Source organism: Megachile rotundata, chromosome 10, assembly GCF_050947335.1.
Source record: "Megachile rotundata isolate GNS110a chromosome 10, iyMegRotu1, whole genome shotgun sequence".
Lineage (NCBI taxonomy): Eukaryota > Metazoa > Arthropoda > Insecta > Hymenoptera > Megachilidae > Megachile > Megachile rotundata.
This window is the reverse complement of record NC_134992.1, coordinates 10,251,302-10,278,186: the sequence shown is the minus strand read 5'-3', so window position 1 is coordinate 10,278,186 and position 26,885 is coordinate 10,251,302. Positions and strand designations below refer to the sequence as shown.

The window sequence follows — 26,885 nt, the reverse complement described above, 5'->3', positions numbered from 1 at the left end:
TAATTTTCACCAGTTTATTAACCCTCACATATCCATTCCCTCTCTTATTGCCTATTGTCCGTTGTTCCGCAGCTCGCGATTTAAAGCAAGGGACTCCGTGTTTCTCGGGTGACTCGGGTTCGGGTTCAACTCAGAAATACGGTATCTCGTCGATAAATCAGGCGTTGAAAGTTCCGGGGTAACAAAAGTGTCCACGGTATGTCGGTACAAATGTTGTGTCGTTCAGAGATATACAAAAACCGCGTGGCATCGAACGACATTTATAAAAGGGTTACTTTATGCCGGAAGAAAGAAGCTGGGGATCGAAGGTTCAGAAAAATTGTGCGTTTATTAGTGAAGATGACGCTCGACCAGTTTCACCAACCTCCTAGTTTTGTGTTCCTCTTTCCATTCGTTTCTTCGTGTGCCGTAACGCGTGTTGACCCCGTGTGTCGTTTCTTTCCACCCTCCGATGGGCCGCCATCGACAACCCTGGATCTTATTTTTATCCGAATTGATTCCCTTGGTGGATCAAAATATACGTGTATATTACAGGAAGAAATCTCGCAGTAAAAAATGTGTAAACCTCTGTGTTAGGAGACCGGGAGGATTGTTCGTGGACAACGTTGGAAGATCACGTTGGGGTAACTGGGGTTTTTGAATACATTGTGGGTCCCTAGATTCGTTATTCGTGTCAGGTGAAATTATGAAATTGGGGAATTTAGAGATTTTGGAGAATTTGGGAAGTTTGGGAAATTTGGGGAATTTAGAAAATTTGGAGAATTTGGGAAATTTGAGAAATTTGGGAAATTTGGGGAATTTGGAGAATTTAGAGAATTTAGAGAATTTGGGGATTTCAGAATTTGGAAATTTAAAAATGTTGGTATGTGGAAATTTGGGTATTTAAAAATCTGGAGATGTGGGAACGTAGGTACTTCAGAGTTTGACGACCTAGGAATTTGTGAAATTGTAAATTTTGGAATTAAAAAATTGGAAACTGTAAATTTCAGAATTCAGAATTTAGGAAAAAGGACTCGAAAATTTAGAAATATTCCAAACTTCCAAAAACTTGTATACCTGACCCCTCCATTACCCCTCTTCGCAAAGCCAATCTTCAGACCCACCCTGTCCCCTAGTTACCCCAACGATAATCGATTGAATGTCATACGAAAGGGGAGTATTAATCGATCGATTAAAACGTGAATGGGGTGGAAAGTGACGAGACCGGGGTTCGAACGTGTCCGTTCGAAAAAAGTTTCTCCTGAAAAATACTCGAGTCGCGAATGATGTTTTTCTCGCATGGAACGGGATACGGAATAATGAAAAATCGTCGGATCTGTTGTCTCTCTTTCTCACCGTTTCGTTTCACACTCTCTCGCACTCTCTCCCGTCCTTTCTCTCCCTCTCGCGCGCGATTCGCACCCTGCCATCATCATAATTAATGCCGAACATATGTAGCACATGTACGTGTGATTTCATATATATTCATAATATATATATATATATATTTCTTGGTTTCCTCTTATACTCATATATATAATATTTATATATATGTATATTCATATATTTGCATGTATAATTAGTTTTATCCTCCTTCCAACTCCCTCGTGTTAACTATCTATAATATTATCTACAGGGCAGTAGCCAAACGCTGTGACTGACTGTACGAACATGTTTTTCTCCGGTTTCGTGCAATCAGCTCGCGCCATCTTGAATCCTAAGCGCCATTTCGAGTTTCGAACGCTTTCGAGGGACACGTGGCCAGGGACGTGTTTTTACCCTTCAAGAGGAAAACGATTGAAGGAACTAATTTTTTTTAGTATAATTAATTAATTTAATAACCTAATCTTTGGGGAATTTGAAATTTGAGGATTTTAGGGAATATGGAGATTTTGAAATTTGAAATTTGGGGAATTAGGGAAATTTGGGGAATTTGGCGAATTTGGAGAATTTGGAATTTCAGGATTTTAGGGAATTTGGAGAATTTGAAATTTCAGGATTTTAGGGAATGTGGAGAATTTTCTTTTCCTTGGGGAATTTGGAATATGGGGAATGTGGAATTTGGGGAATTTGAAATTTGGGGGATTTGGAAATTGAGGAATTTGGAATTTGGGGAATGTGGAATTTGGGGAATTTGAAATTTGGGGATTGTGAAATTTGGGGAATTTGAAATTTAGGGGATTTAGAAATTGGGGAATTTGGAATTTGGGGAATTTGAAATTTGGGGATTGTGGAATTTGGGGAATGTGGAATTTGGGGAATTTGAAATTTGGGGAATGTGGCATTTGGGGAATGTGGAATTTGGGAAATTTGGAATTTAGGGAATTTTGAATTTGGAGAATTTGGAATTTGGGAAATTTAGAATTTGGGGAATTTGGAATTTGGGGTATTTGGAATTTGGGGAATGTGGAATTTGGGGAATTTAGAATTTGGGAAATTTAGAATTTGGGGAATTTGGAATTTGGGGTATTTGGAATTTGGGGAATGTGGAATTTGGGGAATTTAGAATTTGGGGAATTTGGAATTTGAGGAATTTGAAATTTGGGGAATGTGGAATTTGGGGAATGTGGAATTTGGGGAATTTGGAATTTGGGGAATTTGGAATTTAAGGAATTTGGAATTTGGAGAACTTAGGAATTTAAGAACTTGCAAATTTGGGAATCATAAAATTTAGGGATTTTACAATTTGAGGATTTGTCAATTTAAAAACTTAGAAGTCTCAAAATCTCAAAATTTAAAAAACCAACTCCATTAAAAATTAACATTCCCTCAATCCACCACGTTGCCCTTAAAATTGCCCCCTAGAGAAATAAACGCCCTAAGTTTGCTCGAATAAAAATTCTAAGTACGCCAATGTGTGACTCTGAAAACATAACCCTGGTCACGTGTCTGGTCATGTGCGTGTGTTCGAGGCACGCTTTAAATTCGTATCGTTTCCGGTTGGTAGACGCTACACATCCGTTTTCTTTTCCTTTCATGAGATCCGTCAGATGAGATCAATTTTTATCGAACGTTCGATCGTGTGAAACGTCATTAACGACACTAATTAAGTACCTTAGCAAATTGGACGCTCTTTGTGCGGATTTTCTAATCGTTCACACGGTCGAAGGTTCTCGGCGATCACGTGCGAACACGCGAGATTATGAATCATTGCTGAATCCTTCCTATAAAACACCGTAAACGTGGTTTTGCTTAACCTGCTAACCGGGTTTGACGATTTAACTCGTCATTTGGTTAATTAAATTTTTCAATATATTGACAAATATTAATCATTATAATTTTTATATAATATTTACATTATTAATTAGAATAATATTTGAATGACTTATATTGTCATAATTAATAATATTCTGAAATAATACTAATTTCTTAGGAACAAATTTAAGATATTAAAGTCATTCTATTATGACAATTTTTAAAGAGAAAATTTATCGTATTTGTGCAAAAAATGAGTTTATTCTTGCGTAATTTATTTCTTTGAAAAATGTAGCTTTAATATTAAGAAATAATTTAAATAAAAGAACCCGGTTATCAGGTTAATCTCATTTCGAGTGGCAAAGTTTAATTAAAAAGCAAAAGATGGAACTGAAAGGACTCCATTCGACGCGTCCCATTTCCCATGATTCCTTGGTGAGATCACGTGAGCCAACGTTCAACAAAATGGCTGCTCCGTTTCCCGCTTAGGCCTTTTGCTTTCATTGACTCCGTTGTTCATCCTTTTGTTTCTCATCGTGGACGTCGTAAATTAAGATATTATTTAGTTCTTGGTGTGTCTCGCTGGCAGTTATTCGACCATCCAGAGAGTGCAGTGCCGTCGCTAATTAACCTTCCAAATGACCAAATCCCCAAATTTTTAAATAACCAAATCTCCAACCTTCTAAATAACCAAATCCTCAAATGTCAAAATAACCAAATCTCCAATCTTCCAAATGCCCAAATCCCCAAAGGTTAAAATAACCAAATTCTCAACCTTACAAATGACCAAAACCCTAAATTTCTATATAACCAAATCTCCCAATGTCAAAATAACCAAATCCCCAACCTTCCAAATAACCAAATCCCCAAATTTCTAAATAACCAAATCTCCAACCTCCCAAATAACCAAATCCCTAAATCCCTATATAACCAAATCCCTAACCTTTCAAATAACCAAATCCCCAAATGTCAAAATAACCAAATCCCCAACCTTCCAAATGATCAAAACCTCAAATTTCTAGATAACCAAATCTCCAACCTCCCAAATGACCGAATCCCTAAATCCCTAACCTTCCAAATAACGAAATCCCCAAATTTCTAAATAACCAAATCCCTAACCTCCCAAAGGACCAAATCACCAAATCCCCAATCTCCCAAATGACCAAAACCCCAAATCCCCAAATAACCAAGTCCCCAACTTCCCAAATGACCAAATCCCCAAATCCCCAAATAACCCAATCCCCAACTTCCCAAATGACCAAATCCCCAAATCCCCAAATAACCCAACCCCCAACCTCCCAAATGACCAAATCCCCAAATCCCTGAATAACCAAATCCCCAACTTCCCAAATGACCAAATCCCCAAATCCCCAAATAACCCAACCCCCAACCTCCCAAATGACCAAATCCCCAAATCCCTGAATAACCAAATCCCCAACCTCCCAAATGACCAAATCCCCAAATCCCTAAATAACCAAATCCCCAACCTCCCAAATGACCAAATTCCCAAATCCCTGAATAACTAAATTCCCAACCTCCCAAATGACCAAAACCCCAAATCCCTGAATAACCAAATCCCCAACTTCCCAAATGACCAAAACCCCAAATCCGTAAATAACCAAATCCCCAACCTCCCAAATGACCAAATCCCCAAATCCCTAAATAACCAAATCCCCAACCTTCCAAATGACCAAATCCCCAAATCCCTAAATAACCAAATCCCCAAACTTTCAAATTTCCAAATTTCGACCTAAAAAAATATAATGCACAAATCTGTAATTTGCAAAACTCGTAAATATTTGAATAAATCTCTAAATAAATTTCCAACCTTCTAAACTATAAACTCAGGGCCCAACATTGCGCGGGGCCCCGCAGTCTCTATCGACGGCACTGCAAGACATCGTTGCAAAATGGAAGGAAATTCCTCGTTCGACGAAATACTCTTTCTTCTGTCAGTCCTTTCGTTAAACAAAGAAATGGAAGATATTTTTGTGTCGCAGTCGATCAGTGAAGACTTTCGTTGACCTCTAGTTATATTTTGAGCTTGATTTGTGCGATCTTTGACATCTCGTGCGCAAAATGCCGACGAATTCGTAACCTCTTGGTATGAGAATGAATCGAGATCGTTTGGAGAGGTTTCGAGGGTGAATTAGCTGAGTTTTAATTATGTACTAATTCGATTGTCTGGATCAACCTTGAACTACTAATGCAGCGCGGGTATATTTAAACGAACGTCGATAGAACGAGGAAGAATATTCGAAAAATAGAGGTCGACGATGTGTCGCATTAGCGATTCAAGGTTGAGTACATTTATTGGTCGACTGAATGTCCCTGGATCTTTTGTTTGCGAGATTTGATCGACTTGCTAATTCAATTAATCTCCGTCGAATAAATTCGTGCAGTTCTTTCACGTTGATTAGCATTTATCGGTGACGTAACTAGGATCCTTGTTCAGGGTGGACCGGGTACTCTATATTTGCTAATAATGGCAACGTTGGGTAAAATTAGAGTCAAATACGAGCAAGTTAATTTTGGAGTGTGGGTAATTTGGGATTTGGATGTTGGAGGTTGGTGAGTGAGAATTTAGGGATTTGGAGATTTGGGGATTTTTGGTAGATAGAGGATTTGGAGATTTGGGGCTTTGAGAATGGGATGATTTGAGAGTTTAGACATTTGGGAATTTGGGGATTTGAAAGTTTGAAAACTTAAGAATTTGGAGACTTAGTAATTTGGAAATTTTAGAATTCAGGGATTTAGAAATTTGGGGATTTTTAGGCTTCGCAGTTTGAGGATTTGGGGAATTTGGAGATTTGGGGCTTTGAGAATGGGAAGATTAGAGGGTTTGGGGATTTTTTAATTTAGGTATTTGGGAATTTGGGGATTTGAAAGTTTGAAGGCTTAAGAATTTGGAGACTTAGAAATTTGGAAATTTTAGAATTCAGAGATTTGGAAATTTGGGGATTTTTAGGCTTCGTAGTTTGAGAATTTGAAAACTTAGAGATTTAGGGCTTTGAGAATGCGAATTTTTGAGAATTTAGGAATTTTTTAATTTAGGGATTTGGGAATTTGGGGACTCGAAAGTTTGAAGGATTAAGAATTTGAAGTCTTGGAAATTTGGGGATTTTTTACTGAGGGGTTTCAGAGTTTGAGAGCCTGGTAATTTAGGAAACCAGAACTGAAAGATTTGAGAACTTAGAGATTTTTAAATTTGGGGTTTTAAGAATTTGGAAGCGTGGTAATTTGGGAAACTGAGAATTAGTCTCACCCCCTCTAGTTACATCACCGACCCAAGCAAATCGAAAAAAAATAAATGCAGTGTTTCTCCAAAAAATGGCGGGTAAATTCTGAAAACTATCGATTCAAATACCACGCCATTTTCCTTCCCGCTCGAGCTATCTACAACTTAATTACTTTTGTTAAAGAATGAGATCGTTTTATCGATGTGTCAACGCTATACAAATTTCCTGCTACACAAAAAGTACCACAACCTTAGCAATAAATTCAAAAATCCCATACTTGAAACAAAGAAATGTCCAAAACAATCACCATGTTTAGGTTAGGTTACGGTACTTGCCATGTAACAAGAAATAACCTCCAACCTTTCAACCCTGAACGTTTTATTCCTAAATAACCTCTCAATACTTACAAACGAATACTCTACAAACGAGATTTCTTTTAGCTAATAAATCACTTCTCTGTTCGTGGTCCCGTTGCAGAAATCGTCCATCCGTTCAGTACTATAAATAAAATGAAGCAAAGGTGACGCATTTATTTTTCCCGGGCGTGAAAACGTTGAAAACGAACGAAATCTCGTCGCGGAGTATTCGTTGTACGGTGAGGTTCGTTTACCAATATTGCTTCTCTCGACCAGCTTTCGCTTTCGAGTGCAGCGAACTTTGCTGCCATAACTTGGGATACAATTTTTTTATTTTTTATGAGATTTGAAATTTGGAGAGTTAAGGTAAAATGTAAGATATTGATTAAAACTAAATTTAGGGATTTGGAGAATTTGAGAAATTTGGGGAATTTGGGAAATTTAGAAAATTTGGAGAATTTGGGGAATTCAGGGATTTGGAGGAATTTGGGGAATTTAGGGAATTTGGGGATTTGGGGGAATTTGGAGAATTCGGTGAATTTGGAGAATTCGGAGAATTCGGAGAATTCGATGAATTTGAGAAATTTGAGGAATTTGAAGAATTTAGGAATTTGGGGATTTCTGAATCTAGGGATGTGGGAATTAAGAAACGTGGAAATAGGGAACGTGGGAATTAGGGAACGTGGAATTAAGAAACGTGGAAATAGGGAATGTGGGAATTAGGGAACGTGGAGTTAAGAAACGAGGAAATAGGGAAAGTGGGAATTAGGGATCGTGAAAATTAGGGAACGTGGGAATTAGGAAACGTGTGAATTAGGGAATGTGAAATTAGGGGACGTGTGAATTAGGGAACGTGAAATTAAGAAACGTGGAAATAGGGAACGTGGGAATTAGGGAACGTGGAATTAAGAAACGTGGAAATAGGGAATATGGGAATTAGGGAACGTGGAATTAAGAAACGTGGAAATAGGGAATATGGGAATTAGAGAACGTGGAATTAACAAACGTGGAATTAGGGAACGTGGAATTAAGAAACGTGGAAATAAGTTACGTGGGAATTAGGAAACGTGGAATTAAGAAACGTGGAAGCAGAGAACATGGGAATTTCAGAACGTAGAAATACAAATTAGACCCCGAAATTTACAAACTACCCCAAATTTTCAAATTCCAATTTCATAAAACTCCAAACTAAATAAAATTCAAACACCAAAATTGTTCATATCCCAAGTTACAGCAGCCATCTCGCAAAGACTCGCAAATCCAACTACAAAATCGTTCGACGGGTGTACGTTGATAAAAAGCGAGACAGAGAGAAGGGTAAAAGCGGAGGGAGTAGTAGCAAAAGAGCAGGGAGAGAGATGAGAGAGCTCGAACAGGGAGAGCGTAGTCGCGGTTCGTTTGAAACAGGGGAGAAAGAGAGATCATCGCAAAAGACGATGGAACTTAGGAACTTCCTTGAAAGATGAACGTCATCCCCGACCGACCCGCTTGCGTTCCGATTCTCGATCCATGCCTTTATGTCACGTGAACGAGCGTGTATACCAAAAAAGTGTTTTGGAAGGAAGAGTCAATGATCGCCGGGTATGACCAAGTGCCAACTTGTCGGCAGCTACGATCTCCGCTACCAAATTGTCCACAGATCAACCGCAAGTCGCTACTTCCTGTGTACTGTGCGTCTGACGAGTTGGCTGGAAGCTACTCTTGGTGAACAACTTGCCAGACGTTGGAATTTAGATATTTATGGTTTGAAGTCCGATTCTCGAATTTTTAAATCTGGAGACTTTTTAGAAACTGTTCTAAGGATTTTAGATGATGGAGGTTGAAGGTTTGTGAACTTAGGAAAGATAGGTTAGAATAGGAGATTTAGATATTTGATGAAAAGAGGATTTGAGAATTGGTGCATAGATTTGCAGATTTGGGGACTTTGCCAAAATTTGAAGATTTGAAAATAATATCATGAAGATTCAGATTAAAAAATTTGCAGATTTGAATCATACCGAACTTAGGATACCCACGTCTCGATTTGAAGATTTCGAAATTCGAGAAAAGGTGCATCAGAAACCAGGGAACTCGAAGATACGAAAGTTCCTAACTTTCTAGAGTGTCGACTGTGTACCGACTAAATCACCCTGTGTAACTCGAAGATGATCTACTAGTAAGTACTTAGGGTCCTACAAGAACAAGATGGCCGAATGTGGACAAGAAGTCACTTGGTCATTCCATATCTCCGCGATCGTACGCGATCGTGCTTCGTCCATTCTCCGTCATCGTCTCGGTACCATTCCTTTCTCCTTCCTTCTCCCTATATTTTTTTCTTGTATTTGTTACTTTATTTTACTTTGTTCAGTCCATCGTGTCAAGTTCGTGCACGTTCGCGTCGCTGCGAGCGTGGTCACGTGGCCCCGAAATGGCGTCGCGTGGAAGAGCGATTCGCTTCGCTTCGAGAGTTAACTCTCCATCTTCTTCGTGTTCTCCTTCGTTCTTTTAGTTCGTTCGTGAGACGAACTCGCGTCGAGAGGAGAGATTCGGGGTGTTTTCGACCCCAGCCTGCTTGCTCTGCCGGGTGTTTTCGTCCATCGACGAACCCGCTGCGAGAGGGTGTTGGTCCGCTGCCACCCCATTTCGCGTCGCGGCGCGATTACGTGGTGCCCTTTTTGCCCTTCGACTTGCCCACGCCGTGGTCCTCGCTGTTCGAGCCGCTACTCAGTCGGGCCACCCGCCGGTACAGCTCGCTGTTCACGAAACGGGGGTACGAGTCCCGGTGCATCAGGGTGTAGATCTGCAGCTGGGCGTCGTCGAACGTGTGCGGCGTCGGCTGCACCATGTTGCGGTTCACTATTTCGCGCACTTGTGAGTCCAGGCTCACCTGAAAATTTAATTAAACTATTAATTAAACTCTACTTCTATAAAGCTTCTACGACTTCGATTATACCCAGATACAAGTATAAATCCTATAGCTCAAATATAAATATTACTAGCTTGTAAGATGGGTTCAAATATCTAGACAGGAAAATTTTCTTTAAATTGTAGTTTTAAACAATTTCTACAAGCTGGACTATACTCAAGTGCAATTATACTCCAGATGTTTATATGCAAAAACATCCAACTGCACCATAGTTCAAACTTAGGTATTGCTTGTTGAAAGAAATGTACAATTATTGTGATGATCAATGTCATGACCAATTATTGCACTAGCAATGATTGTTTATCAATGTGGCAGGAGAATTTTAAGCAAAATTTATAATATGAGTTTTTAATTTGCGATGTGAAGTTTAGGTCTGATTAGAATGTGCATAGTCAAAGATCTCTCAGTGCAAATATTTATAAATATTTTTTTCTTTATCTGTTTCAACCCCTTACACTTCTTTGACGAGTCTTTTGACTCACTTCAGCTGTGATCAATTTTACTCGAAATTTTGATATCCTTCAATTTGGAGTTCAAGTCTAATTTAGCATCAAAGACTGCATAATACTAAATTGACATAAAATTTCAAGTTTCATTATCTGTTGAATATTGTAGCTGTGATTAGTTAGCTTTGATGCAACTGATAAATGAACCATAGTGCAAGGGGTTGATATTGTAGCAATGACACATTTAAGTCAGGTAAGAAGTTAACTAAATGTGCTGTATGATTACTTTAAAATTAAAAATGAAGTTGATAAATGAACAAACAACAACTAAATGTGCTGTATGATTACTTTAAAATTAAAAATGAAGTTGATAAATGAAGAAACAACATAAAAATGAAATTACAACTTAAAAAACAACTTGAAAATAAAAATTTTACGAAAAGCATCCTAACCAAATGTAATATATATTTTGAAACTAGAGTCATTTATAAAATGAACCTATAGTCATTTGAAAGTTTTAAAATTGCAACTCACTTCTTTCGGCGAGAGTATGGATATGTAACGCTCGTAGATGAAGCGCGCCTTCTCCTCGATCTTCTCAGGGTTGCTCTCCCGCTTCAGTTGCTCGCACGCCAGCCAGAACGCGATGTTCTCTTCACTGTACTCGCTCACGAGGAACTCCCTGAAGAACTTGCGACCCGCTGGATTCCTCATCAACTTGTCGAACGACGATCCCCAGGATCTGATCTCCTCCAGGCTGCACTCCCCGTTACCGTCGAGGTCGTCCAGCCCGTCGAAACCGTTCCCCGCGCCTGCACCCCCCAACTCTCCGTGAACGCCGACGCCACCCCACTGCTCGTTGCCGACGCCCGCGTTGCCCTTCTTCTTCCCTTGGTCACCACCGCCTCCTGCACCCCCCGAGTTGCCACCCACTGCCGCCAGACTGCAAATTCAATCGCACGAAAGCTTTTAGTCTTGCTTCTCTCACCCTTTCGAGTTTGTTTTCTGCACGGATTTTCTCTTCTTGGATTTAATTTATGGGGTTGGAGGATTTTTTAGAGCTGTGGATGGGTTTTTTATGGGGATGGTTTAGGGAGAGGGTAATGGATAATTTATATGATTTTACAAATTTAGAAATGGTCAGGTTGTTGAATTTTGAAATGGTTCTAAATTTCAGAGGGATGAAATTTCAAATCTTAAAATTTCTATATTTATGAATTCTAAATTTGGTAAATTCTTAAACTCTCTAATTTCAACATTCTTGAATTCTAGATAGGCTAAGTTCTCAAACCCCTAAATTCCAATATTCTTGAATTCTAAAATCCCTAAATTCTCAAATCCCCAAATTCCCACATTCCCAAATATCCAACTCCCCAACTTCTCACATTCCAAATTTCTAAAATCCCCAAACAGCCAAATTTCCGAAACTTCTCAAATTCTCTAAATTTCCCAAATACCCCAAATTTCCAGAATTCCCCAAATTTTCCAAACTTTCCGAATTTCCCCAATTCCTCAAATTCCCCAAATTCCCCAAATTCCCAAGAATCCAAAAAATCCCCAAATTCCCCAAATTCCCAAGAATCCCCAAATTCCCCAAATTCCTCCAATTCTCAAAATTCCCAAGAATCCCAAGAATCCCAAAAATCCCCAAATTCCTAAAAATCCCAAAACTCCTCGAATTCCCTAAATTTCCATCTCCTCAAATTTTTAATTAATCAAATTTCCAAACTTCCAAACTCTAAATTTAAAACCCAAACATCCAAAAAAAACCGTCCCCAAAATATCCCCAGCACAAAGAGCCCTCGACCCGCTCTTTCGTTTGATCTCCTCGCGCTGTTTCAAAACCCCGAACAAACGTTATCGCCGCGCGATAAAGCCACAAAACGTTGTTTGAAAAAAATATCAGAGAAAACAGACCGAACGAAAACAACAATGCAGCGAAGAAAAAAGGTAGATACGCTCTCGTAACAATACAGAGAGCGATAAATCGAAACAAACAGTTCGGTAAACAAAATGAAAATAAAACTGGTGGGTCGCTTTTCTTTGCGTTTCCATTATTCCGGAAACTTGGTCGTTTCATTCCGCAAACACTCGCGCGAGCACAGCGATAACGCTGGAAGAGGAAGAAGAAAGGTTCTGGGATAAATAAGCGGATGGAACGCGACCGGAAATACGGTCTGTCGTCGTTTAGATTTCCGTCGAGGGTGGACACGTGTTACGCATCCGGAGGGTTTGTATTGCTTACTGTCCTCGGTGGTGCGTAATCTATCGACCCTAACTCGGTTATCTCTATTGTTGGGGAAGATACTACTTTGCTTCCTGTTTGTGGATTGTGTATTTGTAGATTCAGATTTGATGATAAATGAGATGTTTTGGGTAAAGATGGGATTATGTGATGTGTAGAATGTTTTTCGTATTTGTAGATTTGAAAACCGGGGGTTATGGGATAGTAACCGTTCGATAAGTGTAGGCTCGCTTAGTTTGCGGTGGAAACGTTTCTTATATGTTTACGCAAATTTTTTACTTTTTCATGATTTTTTAAATTTAGATTCAAAGTCGATGGTAAACGAGAGATTTTAGGATAAAGATGGGATTATGTGATGTGTAGAATGATTTTGGTATTTGTAGATTTGACGAAGTGGGAGGTTACGGGATAGTGACCGTTTGATAAATGTACGCTCGCTTAGTTTGCGGTGGAAACGTTTCTTATATGTTTACGCAAATTTTGTACTTTTACATGATTTTTTGCTTTTAGATTTAGATTCGATGGTCAAGGAGAGATTTTGGATAAAGATTATGTGATGTGTAGAATGATACTCGATTTTGGTATATGTAGATTTGACTGCGGGGAGTTTATGGGATAGTAACTGTTCGATAAATGCACACTCGCTTAGTTTGCGGTAGAAACATTTCTCATAAATATACATTTACGCTTGCAAACTTTTTACTTCTTCACGAAACTATAAATTCAATTCTGCATCATTTAATTTCAAAACTAAAATCCGTAGAATTGAATTGCACGGAATTCAGACGCGTAGAATTGACTTATATAAAATTGAAACCCATGGAATTGAACCGCACCGAATTCGAACGCGTGAAATTGACTTATATAAAATTGAAACGCATGGAATTGAACCGCACCGAATTCGAACGCGTGAAATTGACTTATATAAAATTTAAACCCATGGAATTGAACCGCACCGAATTCGAACGCGTGAAATTGACTTATATAAAATTGAAACCCATGGAATTGAACCGCACCGAATTCGAACACGTAGAATTGTCTTATATAAAATAATAACCCATAGAATTGAACCGCACCGAATTCGAACGCGTGAAATTGACTTATATAAAATTGAAACGCATGGAATTGAATCACACCGAATTCGAACGCGTAAAATTGACTTATATAAAATAGAAACCCATGGAATTGAACCGCCCCGAATTCGAACACGTAGAATTAACTCCCACAAAATTGCAGTACGTAGAATATCATCACTCAAAATTAATACGTATAGAATTGAATCATATAAAATAAAAACCCCCATAACTGAACCTCACAGAATTGACCTGCATCAAATCAAATAAACTTGAACCAAGATAATGTGAATCAAAGTACATCGAATCCCCCATAATGCACGTTCAAACCTACTTTTATAGAAGCACCAGTGGCAATGTACAATAACCACACCGATGCGAAATAATAAAAAGAAAGCATCGAGGATTCCAACGGTGTATGCTTACCATTTATTCCTGTACGCGGCATGAAACAGAAAAATAGTGCACATTGGTACGTCTGTTCGTAAATTAGGTCGTGGCTCGGTTTTCAAGACAATGGACTGACATCATTCCGCTGACGATTGCATTACGAAACGCGAACGATAATGGCTTGTCACGCGGCAGGATATACGAGTTATCACGCGACGCATTCGAGGATCGATTGTCGTGTATGCTCGAACGTGTCCCTTCATTTAGCGATGGATTGGCTGACGGCGAAGCCGAACACGTTTTGATTCCCGTTTCTTTCTTTCCGTTCGTTTGTAACGAGTCTGATGGTCCATTGTCTCTGAAGAGCTTTCGATACTTGCCATGTATTGGCATCGTAAGAGGAATGGAAAAATCGTTCCGACTGATGTCAACCCACGAGTTGGCGCGTGACCCAAAAGAATCCATTATGGACACTTGCAGTTACATTTCGGCAAGTGGGAATAATGACAACTGCAGAACGCGAGTAGCATCTCGCTCTCGAGACGTGTCGTTTTTCGCCTGATGCTCGAGACAATACCGAAAATACGTGTGAGGCGTACATTTTTCTATTCTGAACAATTGTAGCTCTTCTAAACGTGTCACTCTTCACGCGACGACGGTGTAGGTATGTAGATGTTGAGATTCGGGGATTATAGGACTTGGATATAGGGAGTGGATATTGAAATTTGGGGATGTAGGATTTGGAGATGCGGATTTGGAAATACGAGGTTTGGAGATATGGGGATGTAGGAATTTGGGAATATAGTGAATTGGGGCTGCAGCGATTTGGGTATGTGAGAATTTTGGAATATAGGAATTTGGGAATGTAGGGATTTGGGAATGCAGGGATTTGGAAATGTAGGTATTCGGAAATGTAGGGATTCGGAAGTGTAGAGATTCAGGATGTAGAAATTTTAGAATATAGAAATTTGGGAATGTGGGAATTTGTGGATGTAGAGATCTAGGATATAGAGATTTACGAATGGGGTCTCTAAATTTGGAAAAGTAGCTCTTGTAAACACCTGGGTCGAGCTCTTCATGGGCCAACTCGTGAGTTGACATCAGTATGTATTCATCTTTGTCTGTACCACGACATTCGTGGGAATACTCATTACAGTTTTGTCGAATCTGGTATTGGTTAACTAACTAATAATTATAATTGTAATTGACCATTAAGAATAAATTCCATACTCAATGAATGAATTCGATAATAAATTTGAAAGTGAAATAGAAAATCTGTTAGGTTGCAGAATACATCTGGTGATTTACAGGATGTTTCAGTAAAATTCAGTAAACTTATTATAATTCAACAACTAATGAAAAATAAATAAACAACCTACATATAATTTATTGTATAAAATGAAATAAGTACTCAAATTAACATTATATCAACACTATTTTAAAATCGCAAATGTTCAAACGTTAAAAATGCTCACATCAAATTATCAATACAATCAAACTTGCTATTATTTTCCTACATAATTAATATCTAAAATGCATATACAAGATCACAACCCGCGGTGAATAATTTAGTAAACATACTTCAAAGTCAACCAGACGCGAATAACCACTTAAACATAGTCTCTAGACATAATCTCTCGGAATCCCACAAATCTCGTGTTTCCTGCGTGCAACTCGAGTGTAGGTCGCAACCGTGATATAGTGAGATCATAAATTAAGCAAGGAGCAACAGCTAGTGATGTTAGTTGGGACAGTATGTCATGTTCCACTTTCGAATTCCATCAAATGTATACAGAATGATCCACAATTACTGTGAAAGTCGAAAGGGGTGGTAGGTAGGGCAATTCTGAATTTTTTTGCAATTTTTAATTCTTATATTTATAAATAGGTAGGTAACTAAATTCATAGGTGTACAAGTTTTGGGGATTTCCAAATTTCAAGGTTTCTAAATTCCTACGCTTCTAAATTCCTAAATCCCCAAATTTCAAGGTTCTCAAATTCTTACGCAGACAAATTCCTAAATCCCCTTTCAATTCTCTCAAAATTCTAGGTCCCCCAAATTCCCACGTCCCCAAATCTCAAGATTTCCAATTTCCCACGTCCCCAAATCCCAAAATTTCCAATTTCCCACGTCCCCAAATCTCAAGGTTCCCCAAATTCCTACGCCCCCAGATTTCAAGGTTTCCAAATTCCTACGCCCCCAGATCTCAAGGTTCCCAATTTCCCACGTCCCCAAATCTCAAGGTTTCCAATTTCCCACGTCCCCAAATCTCAAGGTTTCTAATTTCCCACGTCCCCAAATCTCAAGGTTCCCCAAATTCCTACGCCCCCAGATCTCAAGGTTCCCGAAATTCCTACGCCCCCAGATTTCAAGGTTTTCCAAATTCCTACGCCCCCAGATCTCAAGGTTCCCAATTTCCCACGTCCTCAAATCTCAAGGTTTCCAATTTCCCACGTCCCCAAATCTCAAGGTTCCCAATTTCCTACGTCCCCAAATTCCTACACCCCCAAATTCCTACGTCCCCAAATTCCTACGTCCCCAAGTTCCCACGTCCCCTAATCCCTCATTCCTAAATCCCACATCCCCGAATCCCATATCCCCAAATCCCACATCTCCACATCCCACATCCCCATATCCCACATCCCCAAATACCTAAATCACCCTACCTATATTCCCAAATCCCCAAATCCCCAAATCTCAAAATTCTCATACCCTCAATATTCTAAATTCCCAGATCCCCAAATTCCTACATCCCCATACACCTAGACTCCCAAATCCATCTCCCCAAATCCTTCTACTCTCAAATCCACCTCCCCAAATCCTCCTACTCCCAAGTCCCTCCATCCCCAAATCTTCCTATTCCCAAGTCCCCCATCCCCAAACCTCCATTTCCAAAATTTGACCCCACAATTCCCTACATCATCCCTACTCCTCCTTCTCCCACTCCTAATTCCCCAACATCTTAATTTTACGATCTCGCTACATCACGTAAGTAGCACATAATATATAGAGAGGAACGGTAATACCACGAGCAACTACAACAACAGCACCAGCAGAGGCAGCAATTGTCCTTCTTCGAGCGGCCGGCGATCCCCGATCCTTGGCGCTGTTGTTGCTGGGACTGTTGTTGTTGCGAGGAGGGCGGCTGTTGTTGCTGTTGCTGCAGCTGTTGTTGCTGCTGTTGCTGCTGCTGGGAGGACTGCTGCGTATTGGCCGAGGAGCCGGACGCCTGGCTCTGGCTCTGCGCGCGTAACCGGCACCCACCGGCGACGCCCTCGCCGCCCCCTGGCCCGTGACTAACGCCGATCCCCATTGCAGTTGCACCGATTCCGCTCGACATCTGCAAACGATATCTCGTCTGGTCAGCCAGCCGGTATCGTGCCGTCGCTAAAAATAAGCGCGGAGTCGCTTAGGCGATCGACGCCTATCGACCTTAACCTTCTGATACGCGAAACTTGGCCTAATCTCTTTCCGTGCTCTGAGGAGTTTCACTCGTAACGCACTTATAACTCAAATGGGACGCACCTTACTCAAATTTTAAATATTCTTCAACTTGAAATTTGGGTCCAAGTATAAGGATCCCTGAATATGAAATAGTGGCATTTTAATTTTCTTTGTTCTTTTTAATTTCAACGTTAAACGACGTTTAGGTTACGTTATATCATTTAGGATAGGTTAGTTTAGGGTAGCGACCTTGTCTCAACGTTTAGGTTAGGTTATATCATTTAAGATAGGTTAGGTTAGTTTAAGCTGGCGACTTTTTCTCAATTTTTAGGTTAGGTTATATTATTTAGGTTAGGTTAGTTTAGGATAGCTACCTTGTCTCAACGTTTAGGATAGGTTATATCATTTAGGATAGGTTAGGTTAGTTTAAGCTGGCGACCTTTTCTCAACGTTTAGATCTGATTATATCATTTAGGTTAGGTTAGTTTAGCATAACGACCTTGTCTCAACGTTTAGATAAGGTTATATCATTTAGGTTAGGTTAGTTTAGCTTAAGTTGGCGATCTTGTCTCAACGTTTAGGTTAGGTTATATCATCTAAGGTAGGTTAGGTTACTTTATTATCGTAACTTTATCATCTTAGAACTTGTGGAAAATAATCTAGTAACACTACTTTAATGATAAATTAATAGTACTGATTTTTAGACAACACAAAACATTCTGTTAAAATAATTGAATAGTCTTGAAAAGAAATTGAAGCTAAATTAAAATGTACATTTATACTAAAATGTGTACAAATATTTATAATGTTAAAGTGCAACCTGACAAAAAGAAATAAATTAAGTCAAAGAGGAGCTTTAAGCAATTCTATCAAAATCATAACTGTATACCTAACAGTATTAAAAAATGCTATAACATTTGCTGTAACAATACTTAAAAATGCTGTAACAACACCTAACTGTATTAAAAAATGCTGTACAAAATTAAGAAATTAATCTTGCTCAAATATAAACCCAAAAAACAAATAAAATATAAAGCTTGAACAAAGAGAATAATTTCCAAAGGTAGAAGGAGCAGTTAATGCTACCTGAAGACAACACAAAATCCTCGTTCGTGTAAAAGTTATAGCATTAGCGCTATCGAGGGTGGACCACCCCTCAGAGTTTTGATTAGGGCAATGTCATTAGTTAACACCGGAGATAGTTCGAAGAGGTAGAAGTGTTAATTAGAGAGAATGTCATCGATAATAAATGGGACCGTTAACGAATGTTTGCCCATTAAAAGAACATCGAAGGCTTCGAGCAGAGGATTTTCTACCAAACTCAAATTAGCTGGGAATTAAATTCAACCCGGAATTTGTTCGAATTTAACCAAATGCTGAGGTCAATCCTCACGGGATAGCTTTTCAGAAAAATTAGCTGGGAATTAAATTTAAACAGGAATTTTTTCGAGTCTGGCCAATTGACGAGATCTCATGGGATGGCTTTACAGAAAAATTCAAACAACCGGTTCACCGAGCAAGCCAAATCGGATCGCGATTTAATTTGAACACTTGAAAAACATCAGAGCCGAATCGCACGCGGAAGCACGATAAAGTCGTTAAGCTTTAATTGAAACAAGCTGACCGTACGGTAATTGACACATAAGCTCTCAAAAGACGGCCAATTTGTTTGCATGCGATTGTCGCACGGTCAGTTGCGCCCCATCGATCCTATGGACTCAAAGCGAATACGGAAAAAAGATTTGTCCTTTCGGTAATAATAAAAAATTGACATCAAAAAGAGTTCACGGTTTTAGGTTTCTAATTGCTCGATCGCGTTTCGATGGGGATTAAACGTGTCATGCAATAGAGTACTTATGGTTGGGGTTCATTTTTTAGGGGGTGAATTCAGTTCAGTCGAATTAGGAAGCGAAGTGGATATAAAACTTGAGACAGATTTTATGAAAACCTCAGATGGATATAAAAATGTATTTTTAAAAAAAAGTTGATATTTTTGTTACAAAACTTTGATACATATTTAATCAAATCTCCTGATGTACATAAAACTTGATTTAAAAAAAAAATTGCTGTTTTTGTTACAAAATTTGGATGCAAATTTAATGAGATCTTTAGATGAACATCAAAATTCATTAAAAAAAAAAATTTGTTGTTTTTGTTACAAAATTTTGATGCAAATTTAATAAAATTCCCAGATGAACATCAAAATTTATTTAAAAAAAAAAAAAATGCTATTTTTGTTCACAAAACTTTGACACAAATTTAATAAAATTCCCAGATGAACATCAAAATTTATTTCAAAAAAAAAATTGCTATTTTTGTTCACAAAACTTTGACACAAATTTAATAAAATTCACAAAAAAATATAAAAATTTACATAAAAAATAAAAGTTTGTCTCCTCACAGAAAATTAAAATTTATAAATAATTGATGAAAATTTATAAGCAATATAGAAGATATAAATGAAAGAATTTTAATTTTAATTTTCTCTAAAAATCTTTTTAGAGAAGTTTGAAGGCTCTTGAAAATTTTGGATAATTTGTAGTGAGAGACTTGCATCACTGGGACACTGGTGTTCTATCTCCCTAAATTCCTACACCGTTAGTTCGAAACAAATTATCCCATCTTCAACGACTTCGTCGTTCCTCCTGAACATCGTTAACCCTTTCTGACCTACATCCGATGTAGACATCATAGCTCGTCGTTAAATAAACCTAACTTGATACGAACTTGCTAGCGGCTCTCCAAACAACCTAATCTTAATTCAAAACCAATACGCGGAGAGTGATGCAATTTGTCGATTAAATTCTGTAATTTACATAATAATTTAATATTCGGTAATGTAGGAGGGTGAATATTCTTGCACATATCAATTATATTTAAATATACTTTTTCTAGCAAGAACTATAGAAACACTTATACATATAAGAAACATAATGCTTTGAAATGTTAAAACGAAAAATTGGATGAGGTTTAATAAAAATTCTATAGACGCTAATTTTTCAAAAGTTCTCAACCCCTTAAGACTTAAGAAATCTTTCAATTATACAGTAGCTGTTTTTCGAGACATTTAACAAATTTGAAATGATGAAAAAAGTAATTAAGAACTAATTTAAAAATGTAGAGACTAATATACATATAAAGCACAAAATATTGTTCAACCACGTTTAACCCTCTAAAAAAATTGTATAACCCCTCAGTATTTTTGAAGGTATTTGGATTTAAAATTGTACAAAAACTGATTGGATTCTCAAGTTCTAAAAAACAAATTAACATGTCAAGAATTCTTCAACCCTCTTAAGAAATCTCCAAACTTCCCCGCATCTTTTAAACACATCAAGAATTCAGAACTCTGCAACTAATTAAAAATTGATCTATAAATACAAAGTTATGACAGAATAATCCCTGTACGAAACACGTATTCCACCCTACAAATCTTTCAAGTCAGGATTAATTTTACAAGAACAGATATAAAATAAAATAGCAAACCGATCAATATGGAAAGATTTCTTTAAGCATCAACCCTTCCATGAACCACTTATCCGAGAGGAATTTATCGGAGCATTTGAAATCTTTCGAACAAGTTTCAAAAACGTAGAACGTAAAAGAAGAGGTAACGATGTTAAGAAGTTTTGAAATGAAGACCCCCTCTGAAGTAATTCAAAATAAAAATTTTAAACAGTTCTGTCACCCCATGAAATTTGTATAAATACTATAAAGGTCAATGTATCTAAAAAATTTGCCCAAACTATTCCATACAAAGTTTTCTAAACTATTTAAAAATTATGTAACATGAAATTGTTGTAAAAAGTTTTCGAACCTGAAGAACCCTAAAACCTCGTGGAGGTTTCAACGACCACAAAGAAGCGCATGCATGACCCTTCTCTCTCTGTCCCCTCTTTCTTTTTCTGAGGGCCGCTTTATTTTTACGTCGCGTACATCGATGATCCGCTCCGCGAGCAGCTTCGATAACGAGCGTGCTCGAGTCGCTAATACGGGCTGTGGGCAGCGATTGATAAACAGCAGGCTTCGCGGGAATTCGTGCTTGTGAAAACTTGGTATCGAAATGGGGACAGTTCATTACCACGATTTGGGAGAGGGTGAAAAAAATAATTGAAAAGGGAGGATTTAAAGGAAAATAAAAATAAATATGAAGATTAATTTGATAATTGTGCTGTGTTCAAAATTTATTATTATTTATCATTTTTATGGATCATTTTTGAGGTTCAAATGGTTCTTATAGTATGGTAGTATGGTTTTTATGGTTTGTTCAAATTTTATTCAATTTTGTTGAGATTATACAGATTTGCCAAAGATGGAATAATTTCATTTTTAAGATAAAAGAATCGTATAGTTTTATGAGTCAGTAATAGGATTTCTTGAGAGAAGATAGAAGGGGTAGAAAAGTTTGCAAAATTTCTAATTTGAATATTATGTAATTTGTAAACTTAATAAACCCCAGATTGTAAGGTTAATTCTTCGCCATCATTTTTATAATAATTACCTATAAATTAAAAGAGTATTTACTAAAGACAATTGTCAATATTCAGCTACCCACAAAAAGACTTCTTTCTCAAGTAATAAAATTTTGCAAAAATACAAGGGGTTGAAAAATGAAAATTAAAGAATGAAACACAAGAAGATTAAAACACAAAGAATACAAATAAAAAATAATGATAACAATAACAAAACTAATAAATAAGTATAAGAATTCACCCTACTCGCAACTCTTGAAACCTCAACAAAATGGTGGCTCCACCAACTTACAAACCTTCCCAATTAAAATGCGATGAATCTACATAAAAAATTGCATTTCATCCACCACCAAAAAAATCCACCACTAAAAAAGCTAACAGTTCCAATGTCAAGTCTAGTCTTTCCTCAACGTTTCCCAGGAATATCAATAATAGCCAAAGAAAAAAAGTCTGCATATCGATCAAGTTACGCAACGCATATCTACGAAAATATTACATATGGAAGATACGAAGAAGAGAAAGTATATTTATAGACATCGAAACGATACGGGAAAATGTAATAAGTAAGAGATGACCGAGGAACCACCAGCAGGTATTGGAACGTTGCCCAAAAGTGCATTCGCACAATGTTTACATGGTCTCAGGGACACGGAAACGTATATACGAACATGAAGTTCGCTTTCGAAAAACCATCGTTTGCCAGATTCCGTTTCGAAGATTACACTTCGTGTGTTCTTCAGGCAAAGCTGATGGATTTTCACGAAATCGAACTTCCTCTCGGACACTTGTTGACGCGTGTATTCGTCATCGAGTACCAGTGATTTCATCTTTCAGTCGTTTTTAGAACGCATTGGCGTAACGTGGATTTTTGGGTGAGGTTCGAAGTGGGGAATTTTGGGAGTGATTATTTTTTTGGGGGAGTTTGGGGATTTGAGGTGGTTTGGAGGGATGTTGAGATGATGGGGATTTGGGGATTTAGGGATTAGGGGGTTGGGATTTAGGGGGTTGGGATTTAGGGGGTTGGGATTTAGGGGGTTGGGAGTTTGGGGATTTGGAGGAGTTGGGATTTGGGAGAGTGGGGATTTGGGAGATTTGGGATTTGGGAGGGTTGGAATTTGGGAGAGTGGGGATTTGGGAGATTTGGGATTTGGAGGAGTTGGGATTTGGGAGATTTGGGATTTGAGAGAGTGGGGATTTGGGAGATTTGGAATTTGGGAGAGTGGGGATTTGGGAGATTTGGAATTTGGGAGGGTTGGCATTTGGAAGATTTGGAATTTGGGAGATTTGGGATTTGGGAGATTTGGAATTTGGGAGATTTGGGATTTGGGAGATTTGGGATTTGGGAGATTTGGGATTTGGAGGAGTTGGGATTTGGGAGGGTTGGCATTTGGGAAATTTGGGATTTGGGAGATTTGGAATTTGGGAGATTTGGGATTTGGAGGAGTTGGGATTTGGAAGAGTGGGGATTTGGGAAATTTGGAATTTGGGAGAGTGGGAATTTGGGAGATTTGGAATTTGGGATGGTTGGCATTTGGAAGATTTAGAATTTGGGAGATTTGGGATTTGGAAGATTTGGAATTGGGGAGATTTGGGATTTGGAGGAGTTGGGATTTGGGAGATTTGGGATTTGGAAGAGTGGGGATTTGGGAGATTTGGAATTTGGGAGGGTTGGCATTTGGGAGATTTGGGATTTGGGAGATGTGGGAATTTGTGAGTTTGGGAAAGTAAGAATATAGGAATTAGGGAATCTGGAAGTTTAAAAGTTTAAGAACGTAAACATTCCGAAACTCATTACAGCAATAAGAGAATGTGACATATATATGACTCGAAAATTTATAGATGTAAAACTTGTATGTCTTGAAAACTTGTAGATGTAACAATTGTATGACTTAAAAACTAATAAACATAACTTTATGTCTTCATAAACAAGGAAATATGAAATTTGAGTTTTTATCACCACAGCTCTTCTAAAATATAACAATGTGTAAATTAAAAAATTTGCCAATAATTCACATCCTAACGTCACATTCCCTACATCATAACTCATTTCCCATTTCAGGAATGATCGAATTGAAAGTTAGAATTGAGCCAATAGTTACGCCAATGGTCGATTAGCGTACGAATGAATCAACCCCGTAACTCGATTAGAAAGCACGTGTAGCGGTCGTGGAATGCGGTATCCTAAATTCGTTCCGCCAGGCTTCGCACATTTTTCGCCAGCTCTATTTGTTTGATCTGGCTTCCGGTTGACGCTCGATCGGCTCGATTTCAAGAGCTCTCGAGAGATAAGCGGTTTCGAGAAGAGCCGGTATTGTCTTCCACTCGACGGCAAAGTCTACTTAAGTGCGCTAACGTTTGGGAGATTGAGTAGAACTTTTGTCGATGTTCTTCTGGCTCGATGAGAACATCATAACAGGTTTGCTACCTCTACTTCAATTCAAATCTACCTGTTCGATTCTCTATTAGAGCTTTGATTCTCAATTAGTATTTCAATTCTCAATTAGCTCCAATAAATAATTGATGTCTCATTGATTAACGATAACTAAAGATAGCATTCTTGTTATCAGAACGGCATGCTTCTACAAATTTCGAATCTGACCTGAACTGACACATAATTTTAGATCCATACTTAAACTCATAACCTAACTTCGCTTTTGTTTCTTTCGCTTAATTTCTAGCTGCATATGACAGAGTGATGAGATGGTTATAACATTAGGATTAAAGTTTGAAATCATAAGTAGACGTGTCAGGGTGTCTTACTTTCATTCTCATGAAGTATATCTTAATGATACTAACAATGTATGAAATTGTAGATGCTCCGAGATAATTGAATTCCTATCCTAAACGTCAGAAGGTGCACCGAGTTTCCTCGAACCGTCGCGCGGCTCCTCCGGTCCGAATATAAATCCCGGTTGGATCAACAGGCTCGCCTAACCTAAATCCTCGTTTCGCTCGAAGCCATCCAGCTGTTTCCCGAGTGCGTTCATTCATTCGTTTGATAACGATTGGCAAACGAGCATCGAGCTGCGGAACGGGTTTGTCCCGCGACCCGGTGCTCTCAATCGATATCGCCTCACCTCTATCATGTTCCATGCGCCCAAAAGCGAGTCCAGCTCGCTTCCCGCGTTCGTGCGATTTCAGCTTAAGGAAGCGACACTCGATCTGTCTGAATCTCTCTACGCCGATGCGATCCTTATCCCGGTCCTGCCGCGGGACTAAGGCCTCTCCGGGCCTCGCCCGAATCCTGCATGCTCCGCTCAGCTCGTCGATGCTGCCGGAACTTCTCACCCACTCGCGGACGGACACATACGAGCACCACGCGCCGCGCACAAAACCAGGGGCTACGCTAGCCCGGTCACCCTGTTCGTGTGCCCGGCGATGATCGCGGTCGCGTTTGAGCAACGATCGCTCGGATCGGCGCGGCTCGGTCCAGTCGTACGATCCCGCACGCGCATATTATACACCACCGGCCATTTCCCGCTCGTCCGCTTCGTCCGGCCCCGAAGAGCGCGGACAAAGTCAGCCAGCGATCACCAGGACGCGTTCGACGACACCCGGACCACGAACGCACCGAGAGGCAAACGGCCCAACCCCATCCAGCGGCTACGGACCGGTGCTGGACGTAGCGCGCAGATCAGCTCGGCGGATGCGCGACGGTCGATCACGCGTCAAGGGAAAGACAGAATCTCAATGGCGTCCCCTATGGGTGGGCTCCAGTCGCGCCGCTCTCCAGACTCCGTTGATCCTGTCCCATCGGGATTTCGTTCCTGACCGCGTCCTCCATCGACTTCCTACGCGGGACGAGTAGCAACGAGATCGTTTACGCTCGGTGTCCGTCGGATCGGAGATGTTCAACGGAGGACACCGGTGTTCCGAGGTTGCTCGCCGCGCTTCCTTCGGGCTGTTGCTCGCGTGGGCGGCAGAACACGGCGCCGTTCTCGCTACGTCGTCCGCTACGTTGACGGAGGTATAAATAGGTTTCGTGGCTGTCCGTTTGAAGCTGCGTGCAGGGCGCTGGCGCGGCTAGAACGCCGCTACCGCCGCCTCTCTGGCTGCTCGTCCGTCGCGACGTTGCCTCGCCTCGTGTCGTCGACGCTCGTTGTCGTCGTCGATGCCGATCACGGGTCGCCTCTAAAAGGGCGGCGGGCTACGAACGGCGGAAACGAGGGGCGAAAGAGACCGCGCGAGGAGAGGGGTACGCTGAGAGTCGGACGGAAGAGGGAAACGGAAAAACATCGCCGTTGCGAGCCTGGCCCGTTCGATGCTTCCGGGCAATTTTTCAGAGAGAGATCGGACGCACGGGTGGATAAGGGAGAGACGAGGGAACGTGTGTGCGCAAAAGAGAGAGAGAGAGGGGGGAGAGGGAGGCAGAGAGCAGAGCGTGAACGAGTCGGTGCGCTGGTTATTGATTGGCAGAAGCCGAGACGAGAGGGAGAGACGAGCCCACGGCGCTGTCACGCTGGACACCGAGCTAACGTCGAGTCGTCGAGATTGCCGCCACCCGGTTAACCGTGTCCACTATTTCGATCCACTCGACGCACCTCCGACGTGTCTCTTCCGACGCGCTGTCAAACTCCGAGATTACGCGTGCTTCGGAGAATTCGAGGCGTTCACTCTCGCTTTTGATCGCGACGCGCCGAGCGGGTGCCGCTCGATGGTGGAACGGGGTCAATGAGATGTCCCGCGAGCGAAGGGGTGTAGGCCAAGGGTGGTACACGGGGTCGAAGCCACCGATCCAGATTCACCGGACACTTTTTCTCGAAGCACTCGAAACACTGTCAACCACGCACTTCCTCCTCCTTCACCCTCTTCTCCGTGTCTCTGTTCCCCCCTCTCTCTGTCACCGTTCGTCTTTCACCCTGTTTCACTGGTCGTGGAAAACGTTCGAGGCGTATCTCGGCGTGTCTCGCCACGAGATCGCCCTCTTCCACCACCCCTCCTCTTGCCCGGGTTAATACCGACGACACCGGTTTTGACGTTACGCCCTCGTTTCACCCCGAAGCGAACGGCTTCGCGAGCTGAGCCGTCTTTCAGCCTCCGACGGACTTTCGCGGCCAATATGGCGGATTACGCGTTCACGCGATGCGTTGGCCACCACTGTTGCCTCCGTCGACGGTCCCACCGACGCTGACGCGAGGCG

At 40.1% G+C, this 26,885-nt stretch overlaps 1 protein-coding gene across 2 annotated transcripts; it reads right to left on the bottom strand.

Moving 5' to 3' along the window:
* Nucleotides 1-26,885, bottom strand: Dhit (regulator of G protein signaling double hit). Of its 2 annotated transcripts, none has more exons than XM_076536592.1 (4): nt 24,823-26,885; nt 16,856-17,169; nt 10,655-11,063; nt 1-9,635 (listed from the first exon to the last, which is right to left on the bottom strand). In XM_076536592.1, exons 1-4 carry the CDS (start codon nt 24,829-24,831, stop codon nt 9,408-9,410), a joined length of 960 nt encoding a protein of 319 aa, XP_076392707.1. In that variant the 5' UTR covers nt 24,832-26,885; the 3' UTR covers nt 1-9,407. The 2 variants fall into 2 exon arrangements, with proteins under 2 accessions (XP_076392707.1, XP_076392708.1); XM_076536593.1 differs by having other exon boundaries at nt 16,859-17,169.